The 9,815-nt window shown below is 40.2% G+C and overlaps 1 protein-coding gene across 2 annotated transcripts in view; it reads right to left on the reverse strand.

The window, feature by feature from the left end:
• The window catches only part of scube3 (signal peptide, CUB domain, EGF-like 3), an 86,497-nt gene extending 76,906 nt beyond the window's left edge, over positions 1–9,591 (reverse strand). For both annotated transcript variants that reach the window (XM_066670455.1, XM_066670457.1), the window contains exon 1: positions 9,316–9,591. In XM_066670455.1, coding sequence (XP_066526552.1) covers positions 9,316–9,403 — 88 coding nt within the window. In that variant the 5' untranslated portion in view covers positions 9,404–9,591. The remainder of the gene's footprint in view (positions 1–9,315) is intronic.
• Positions 9,592–9,815: the final 224 nt, after the last annotated feature.

Raw genomic sequence — 9,815 nt, forward strand, 5'->3', positions numbered from 1 at the left:
AGTACAAATACTCAGAGTACCTTTCTAAAATTATTTATTCATTTTCTGTGACTGCTTATCCAGTTCAGGGTCATGGTGGGTACCCAAGGCAGGAACACTCCCAGAACAAAGCGCCAGTCCATCACAAGGCATCACTCGCATTGTAAAAAATTAAACTGCGTTATTGTAGGTTTTAGAAGTATTTATATAATTTTCAAGTGAGAAGGTACTCTTCCTTGCCTGAGCGATTTCAACAATTTCTTTTGTACAGTTTGCTACTGATTCTAAAGTTCACTGAAGCAACTGAAGCTAACGTGGACAAGCTATTTCTCTCTTCACCACAGGTGCCAATTAGGCTGCCGCTTTGCTGATTTTGCTAGTTGCTAAAGCGATTTTAAGAGGGGCCAACATGGCAATTACAGCACAAGTGTTAGCTTGGTATTTTTAGACATTTTCTGTAGGACTAGAAACTAAAATGACTGGGCCTGTGTGATCATGGCATGGTAGAAAAGAGTAGCTTTCCAGCAAAACCTCTCATTGTCAAACACTATACAATATTTCCTGGATGTACATACATATGGCAAATGAGAAACAGTTGCGTCCATCAACATTCTTGATACATAACATGAAAGCTACACAGCAGCCATGCTACACCCAGACCGTCAGAATCACAAACTGGATTAAAAATCTGGATTTGAATTCCTCTGATTTAGGTTGGCCATCAGTTTTAATTACTCCAGAAACTGAATTCAGAATGGTGAACCCATTAAATCCATGCAATTTAGGGAATACTGTAGGTGAATGAGTTTTAAAGCTGGGACAGCTCTGAAACCAAGCAAAGCTTCACACAGCTCATCTGATCTCCCACTGCACCTTCAATAAATCTCATCACCATCGTGCCATCTCAGTATGCTGGCAAACATCCGGCTACACTGTAACCAGAATATAACAGTGTTTAGCTCCTCAGCAGCTGAATATGTGGAATGTTTTTCCTTTACTAAGCAGAATAAAGCATTTCCTTTCATTCATTTACTATAGACCCTCGGAATGTAAACACATGCAGCCTGTAAACACACACACAGACAAACACACACACACACACATCCATCTTGATGTCCTGCAACTCCACAAGTCTCTCTACATTCTTTCTTTTTTGTGTGTGCTGTTTCTTTTTAACACCCCATTACCCCAGTTACCCCATACTTGTGTATTACAGGACCACAAATGCCCAATGAGTTCTGCAACAATGGTTGCATTAAAGTACTTTTGGGAGATCAAATGCAACTCTTTCAAATGACAAGTCAGATTTTGCAAGAGAGGCAATGAGGTCACATGGCAAAAAGCGTGCACAGAAACATGTCAACAACCCGATCTCTTAAAAGGTTGGATTTGTTTAGTGTAAAATGCAAAACAAGAATCTGTGACTTGTTAATTGTTTTGAACCTCATTTGGGAGCCCAGGTTATAATCTTTCTTTTAATGATGCATGCTGTTGTTCTTTATCTTTACGTACTCACAATATCAATGAAATGTTAATCATATTTCTACATAAATACTGTAACGACATTATTATATACCCTTGCCCGTTATGAACTATGGAATGATGCCACATGTCAAATGTTAATATGCCATTTCACATATTCTAATTATGAAATACAAGTGCAAGTGGGGTTTTTCAGAATTTGTTGATCATAGATTTGCCCTTGATTCTGTGAAAGAAACAGGCAAGTCAATTCTTCGTGCTGACTTCTTTCAAGGCTTTACAGCTCTGGGCAATATGGAAAAATAAAGCCACAAGAGATAAAAGAAAACCCAAAGAAATTAAGCATCACCCTCAGGCAGGTACAGGTTGTACGGCAAGAAAAAGGCTGAAAATGAAAACAGCAACTCACAAAGCAGAGCATTCACAATGTTGTAGGATATGACATTAATACCCAACCGAATCAAGCAGTGCTTACTATAGGAATTAATATATACTTAATCAACATTTACATTCAGAACTACTAATCAACATAATCTTGCTTATATAAGCAATTACACCAGTGTTTTCTTTTCATCCTATTTTGATAATTCTGTTAATATGTGCCCCACTCCGCACGTTCACCATATTACTCCTAATATTAATTTAATCAAGATTCAAGATTCTACAGCTTGTCTATTACACTAAATACAGTCAATCTAAAATATTTGATGCCTGAAGTTTGTTTCTAATTTTTGCAATAGTGCCTTAAAGAATAAGGCCGCTATCAACTAATTGAAACAAAACATGTTGGGCATTATTTGTTGTTTGTTTGTTTGCTTTTAGGAAATAAACACTTACTGCTCAGATAAATAGCTTTTTAAATCTCATAATCTCTGATGCCTAAAACTTTTGCACAGTACTGTACGTATACATATATGTACCCCAAAAAAATTTTAATTTGACAAGTAAATAATAAAGGGTTCCCAAATCTGGCCAAACTTATAAGCAGTTCCTCTCAGACTAAACTGAATCTTTTCTAAATTCAACAAAAACCATAACATTCATTCCTGCTGTCCCTTTTAAAGTCCTTCTGAAGTTTGAGGCATCAATCAAATTATTCATTCATTCATTATCTGTAACCGCGTATCCAACTCAGGGTCGCGGGGGGTCCAGAGCCTACCTGGAATCATTGGGCACAAGGCGGGAACACACCCTGGAGGGGGCGCCAGTCCTTCACAGGGCGACACAGACACACACACATTCACTCACACCTACGGACACTTTTGAGCCGCCAATCCACCTACCAACGTGTGTTTTTGGACTGTGGGAGGAAACCGGAGCACCCGGAGGAAACCCATGCAGACACAGGGAGAACACACCAACTGCTCACAGACAGTCACCCGGAGCGGGAATCGAACCCACAACCTCCAGGTTCCTGGAGCTGTGTGACTGCGACACTACCTGCTGCGCCACCGTGCACAAATTAGAAAAAGGAAAAAATAATAATCTGTGGAAGACACTAATACTTCATAAATATCAACTAAAGAGCAATTATTAACTCTGAACGTACACCAAGGTTATGCAGAAAACAAAAAAGGTTTAGCAGTTTTTTAACTACTTCACCAAACAGGAGGTCCAGCCTGATGATTGGGTTTCTGAAGGACCAGAGTAACAACACTCAGTTTTCTCTGACAGGTCCGACAGTGATTCTGTAACAGGATCTGGATTATCGGCAGAACCTCTGAGTGTGTCTTGTGCTCAGAATAATAACTCTGAATATTACCCCAAGGGCTACAATGATAACACACTCCATCACCTCTGCACAGATGCCTTCCAGCCAAGGCGCTGTCTGCCAGCTTAAGAGAATCGGGAGAGGCAGGTAAGCGATTAGTGTGGCTTTGTATTGGGAGTGTTTATGGCAGATCTTCTCCGGGGGTATGAAGGTTTTGGATCAAGTGCGGGGTCATGGAGGAGACACAAAACCTAGTAAACAGTAAAATCAGAGGCTAATCTAACAGGGACTGACTAGGTACTGAAAATAGAAGCCCGCCTGACACACTCTGGATTTTACAGCCACACGTGAACGTCCATGTCCACATGAGGAATGACGGTCAACTGTAACCATGTTGGGTTTCTCCTCAACTACTGCACAGGCTACAACTGCTAAAAAAAAGGTTATTTTTGTTCTACTCTATCTACTTAGAAAGGCTAAGAGTTTAATATTACAATTGAACCAAAACATAAATATCAGTGAATATACCTTAAGTAGATACGTCAAATCATTTGAATAATATTACAATCTTTGATCCTGCTCAGTTGCAGAAATGCATCTATGACTATAAATGTGTCAGGGATAGCAGGATTGTTCATTTGAACAAATTTACTTTAAAAATATAACAAATAGCAACAAATCTCCACAAATAAACACAAATTAATTGACAATTTACATGATGATGAGAACATATTTCAGGTGATTTCTCTAATGTTGGCATTCAAATGTTGATGGCGGTTTTTGAAAAAAAATCCAGCCAAAAAAGTCCCACCCACAAAGCCAAAGCCACAGATCTAAAACACAACCAATAGCTACACTGATGTTTACTCTCGTTTGCCCTCTGGTACCAACCAGCCTCTTTTCATTGGAAGCCTTCTCTACCTCCATACTTCTTTTTTTTCTTTAGCTGAAGTGTCTGCACTCTCTGTAAGTCTATGTGCATGCTTGGAGCATGCGTATATTGGGGATATTGTGAGGTAGTAGACAGGTAGGTAAGCCATCAATTGCTGATAATTTATTTGGATTGTCCGCTTGTACACTTGGACACTTTATCTGTATATTCCAACCTAGAGAGACAACAACCAGTCAGATGAGAATCATGAACCCACTTACCAATTGACTCTCAATTTATCTATATTCCAACAAACATGTCACAAACTGTCAACGAAGTATCTACAGGGTCTGTATACATATTACAGGGCATTTACCAACAACTGTTCAATTAATTAATATTATTGCATGTAAAATTATGTTATAAACTGTGGCCTACTTGTTAAAGGATAGGGCTTGGTACCAGAAAGTTGATGTGCCCTTGAACAAGGCACCTAACCCCAAAACACTCCCCAGGTGCAGAGGATGGCTGCCCGCTTCTTTGGGTATGAGTGTGTTTACTGCCCCTTATCACTAGCATGAGTGCGTGTGTTCACTGCCACAAATAGGTTGAAATGCAGAGGGCAAATTTCATTGTACGATTGTACAACAATCATAACGAGTGTCACTGCTAATGTCAATTAAAATTCTACATATATCCATCAACTGGACAAGCAACACTAAGACAGCACTAGATGAGTTGGCAGTCTACAACTATAGACCAGATTATTCATATAATGGATGGTTTAAATGGCCATGTTGATAGTCTAGAGCATATCCACTAAATACCTACAACTTGACAAAACCATCCAAATTAAAAATTTATTACGTAGAGCATGAATTGATAAACTGGTTCATGACTGTTAGTCTGTAGATGTAGGTGGTAAAAGCAGACTATCCAAATAAACGTACCGAATCATTTACATCGTCTGATTTGTCAATTTATTGATTGCTTTTCGAATGTAAAAATATTTCCAAAAATTATAAAAACTATTCCAATTTTTACCATCATAAAAGCCTATTCCTACAAGTGTCAGTTCATATAAAGCCTCGTTTGGTCAGGTTCAGTGAAAAATCATGCTTGGTGGAATACTTTAAGCCTTTAAAATGTCTATAAAGGTTTATGTTGGTTGTCATAAAGCTTACATTTACGAATGCTGCCCTTAAAACTCTATTAGGTTAATCAGTAACAAAACCATAATCCTACTATATAACTGTTAGTGAAATATATCAAATTCAAACACAGCAATTATATAACCATGTATTTACACTCAGCTCTTCAGTCTAGTTAGCATAAGCACTGCATCAGTGTGAACGTTCAATGAACAAAAGGCAGCAATGTAAACGTAAACCTACTAACTGCACATCACACCATTAACTGCACAAAGTCTATGTACGTCTACAGCACAGCTTAGACGTTACCAACAAGAAACAGAGTGCTTTAAGCTTGTTCACGTTCACCTCACTCACTCGTTCTCATTTCTTTTTGGCTTTTTTATGCTCTACAATAATCATAATCAAGCTGGTGGCAGATTTTAGAGGTATATCAGGTTTCTTTCTTGTTTCGAATCTATAAGGAGGTACATTTCTGACCTTACAACATTCTCTCAAGCAAGGGACGTTAACGAACAGACAGAATCCTTGAGAGCCAGTTCCCGAACAAAAACACAAATAAAAATAAACTATTTTTGAAATCAAATAAACAATGCAAGCAGGCACAGCAGAGCAAATGTAGGACCAGTACATTCCAAGACATCATAAACCGATCTTGCTGCTGGGAGCTGCTTATTTGTTCAATGTCCATATATCTTCGTATCATTATTAGTAAAATTGGATCCTGATTACTTTATTTAATTAACCATTATCCATATGGTAAAGCATATTTTAAAAGATCTCTGAAACAATCTTTGATGGGTTCAGACTTCTTGGTAAAAGCCATGTTAATAATTAAGGTACTGCTCCATTACTAATACGCTCTCTAATGACCATACACTATACAAAGGTAAACTCTGATCAGCATTGATCTCATGAGCTCTCCTCCTTGGATATACATCTCCATTGCTAGGAGTTCAGCTGATTCGAATTCAGCCTTCTGACACAGCTACAGCAATAATAAACAGGGAGTGAGGGAGAACAACTCTGAACTCCATTAGTTCATTGGACATATCCCTGTCCCTCTCCTTAAGGGATATCTTTGTCGACTGGGGCCGTTTTTGCCCTTTAGAACACCTCCGAGTTGCTAACCGTTACAGCCGTGATTAGACTACTGATCACATTGCTGTTCAGTCTAAGCACTGTCAAAGCCTTGAGACTTTTCCGTTTTCGCCTTTTAAGCTGGGCCCAATCGGGCTGGACAGTAAAGCCAGTTTGCCACGCGGTCGACCATAAACTTTATAACTCCCACCTCAAAAATGCACACCAGCTTTTTAAACAGGAGGGACAGAAAGAGGGAAGAGTGCTGAGTGACTTTTCTGTATTTGTAGCTGAGAAAATGGCCCAGAGACGAAGCTGTGTTCTGAGGGTTTTTTTCAGTCGATGCAGAATGCAAGAGTAAAACTAAAAACGCAGAGTATTCTTGTCTATAAATCAGCCAATTCAAGATGTTCAACTAGCTAATTCAAGATTCATTTTGGTATTCACATCATAACCAAATTTAAAAACTACCAACAAATGGGCACAGGTGCCGGGTCAGAATTGGCATGATATCTACAGGTTGTAGTATTTTTAAAAGCAGCATTTTGACAGCGAACAAGCATTCACAAGAGAAACCAACACCACATGCCTGCCGCACGAGATCTGTGCTTCTGACAAGGCCATTGCTCTGGGCCAACAAAAGGATACGGCAACTTCATTGAGTGAAAGGCAAGACAAAGCAAACAAACCCCCAAAGCAGAATAAAGAGGGAGTAACTTGTATTCCGCCCCCCACCCCTTCCTTCTCCGTGGGAGTCTGCAGTACCAGCCTGGCCTTCTCTGTGCTCTCTGGCACTCTTTCCTCAGCTAACTCAGGCCACAGTGCTGTTCCCACACTGAGAGCATCCTGCGGACCCTGCACAACAGCGGCTAACTATCTACATCCATCTGTCTGTCTGTCTGTCTTTCTGCCTGTCAGGGGTGCGAATCTCCCACCACTTTATCCGAGTACATCAAACTTTTGAGCCTTGACCTGCACTGGGAATAATAAGCCAGAGCATACTTTGTTGAAAATAATTAGATTCTCCTCTCCTTATAGCTTCGCCTCTCGCTCACTCACTCTCTCTCGCTTGCCTGTTGGAGAGATAGAGCAGAGGTTACACCAACACACCGCAGCAGCATGTCACATCTCCACCAGCAGTTTCCTTGGAGCTGCAACTAACAATGAAACGGCAAACAGCAAATTTATCTGTGTATCTTACTTGATCTTCCCACTCCCCTTTTTCATATTTTGCTACTTGTGCCTAATCAAACTTTCCACTCCGGTCTCGTCTCCGCTCTTCAGCATGCCAAATTACATTTTAAAAATCTGTTTTACCCTGTTCTGACTGAATTACTGTCATCTTTTCACCACATCCATGTAATCAGCATCTGAAAAAAAACACACCAAGAAACGTCTATATTTTGAAGTGTAAATACATTCATATTTCATCTCCGCTACTGTCTCCTGCACTTCTGAGTGTGCTATGCTTTCAAACACAGTCATGCATCTTTTCTTAAAGGCTATGGTGATTACTCCAGATTTGCAGATCAATAAATCAAAACAATTCTAAATATGTATTGAAAACAAATTAGACGCTATGTACCACATCAAATGGAATCTCATGATTTACACCTCTAGACTCTACTCAATAAGTTTAACGTTAAAGACAACGACTAAAATCTGAGTCACTGAAGTTGTCAATATTTAATAAGCGAAATGTTATACTCCTGGACACAAATCACGCACATGTGGCCACATCACAGCGAACAGGTGCCGGGCGACTTGCCTGAGCACCACTGCCACCGCTACCTACCCTCGCTCTGCCCAGTGAGATGTTCGTAATGGATGTTGTGGAAAATGAAAAGAAGAAAAGTAGTTCTAATTGCAAAATGTAAATATTGGGTTTTCCCACAATGGGAAGCAGACCACCCAAGATGCCCCCCCGCCTCCCCGTCCTACGCTCTGTCAGCGGCCCAGGGGACAGCTTTTTGTGTGTCTGAGTGTGAACCATCACCATGTATCACAAACACGCACACACATACAAACCACATACCCACTCACCCAGCCAAATCCCATCAAATCATTGCCATTGCTGTAGCACTGTCTGTTTTGTACATTTCTAAACGTCTGAGAAGGACAGGCTTTGAATTCATACTTTCCAAGTGCACTTCAGTGGAAGAAAAACTTTGTTTTTGTTGTTTTTTAATCTCCAACTTCGCAAAGCTTTGACACACACACAGTTAAATGTACACACGGGGAACAAACTGTTACAGTTCGAGCTGTCTTGTCTTACCACAGTGTTGTAGATGAGCAACAAACTCTTGAGCTTTTGAAGCACATACATTTGATGCTAGATCTTAACAGCAGGCTTGAAGCATAAGATATGCATCTGTGTTTATGTATTTTTTCTATTAGATGCCAATACCTAAAGCTTGAGTATCAGCTGTTACAAGCACTGATCGGAGCTTCTCAGCTCTAACTACTTTCAAATAGAATAATTTAAAATGTGCATCTAAAAGGAAGTAACTAACCCTAACCCTATAAGTGTAAAACTCTTATTTGAACACTCTCAATAATCTCCCTTGTGTTTATGGTAATGTATGTCATTCACATTTGGTTTTACACATATATTAATGCTAAATTATGGTTAATATCACTTTTACGTGTGGGATACTGCTAACTGCTGGTGACTGGTGCCATGTCTTAATAAATCCAGGAGATTTACAGCTTTTCATGCAGATTTTCAGCCTGTTTTGATGCCTCCCTGTATCTTCTGAAGCTGATATGGATAACACATCTGATCTAAGCAGAGACCAGGCAACGTGTGCATCACTGTAACTGGCGAATAAAATAAATGTTCATGAGTTTTAATAGTGAACCCCAATCCAGCTATAAATAAGAGCCTAGCCATAATGCAAGACAACTGACCTCTACTAAACCCCACAAGACAAAACAAAAAAACTGAAAAGAAGCTGGAGATTTTTCAATAAAGACTGAGCTAACTCTGAGTTAATATTTCTGGTACAAAAAGAACATGAAAGGCAAAAGAAACTCCTGACCTTGTGTAGATCTGCTTCCAGAGACTCTAGCTGCTTGTCGGACAAAAGCGAGCAGGCAAAAGGCCACGAATCCGGGGCTCGGACGCATCGCAGCAGCTACAGAAACAAGCGAGAAAGTCTGGATGTTAATTTGTGCTCCTCAGGTTTGGAGAGGAAAGCAGCTCTCTGGAGCCTCTGTGCAGTTTCCAATGCAGTTTGTGCGGGGGTTTCGTGGCTGGAGGATCTGTGTTCAAGCGTTTATTCCCAGCAGTATTTCAGAGACCTGCAGCCGCCCTGCTGCTCTCACCGAGAGGATGTGGAGAACTAAGAACTGAGAGAGAGAGAGAGAGAGAGAGAGAGAGAGAGAGAGAGCTGCCCGAGGAGTAAGAGCACAGTTCACAGATCATATTCACCTCAGAGAAACACAGAGAGAGAGAGAGAGAGAGAGAGAGAGAATGACAGGAGAGGGGGAGGAGAGATGGAGACGCGCGCTGCTTCACCCTTACTTTGCTGTTTTCCCT

This window comes from Hoplias malabaricus, chromosome 5 (genome assembly GCF_029633855.1).
Source record: "Hoplias malabaricus isolate fHopMal1 chromosome 5, fHopMal1.hap1, whole genome shotgun sequence".
Lineage (NCBI taxonomy): Eukaryota > Metazoa > Chordata > Actinopteri > Characiformes > Erythrinidae > Hoplias > Hoplias malabaricus.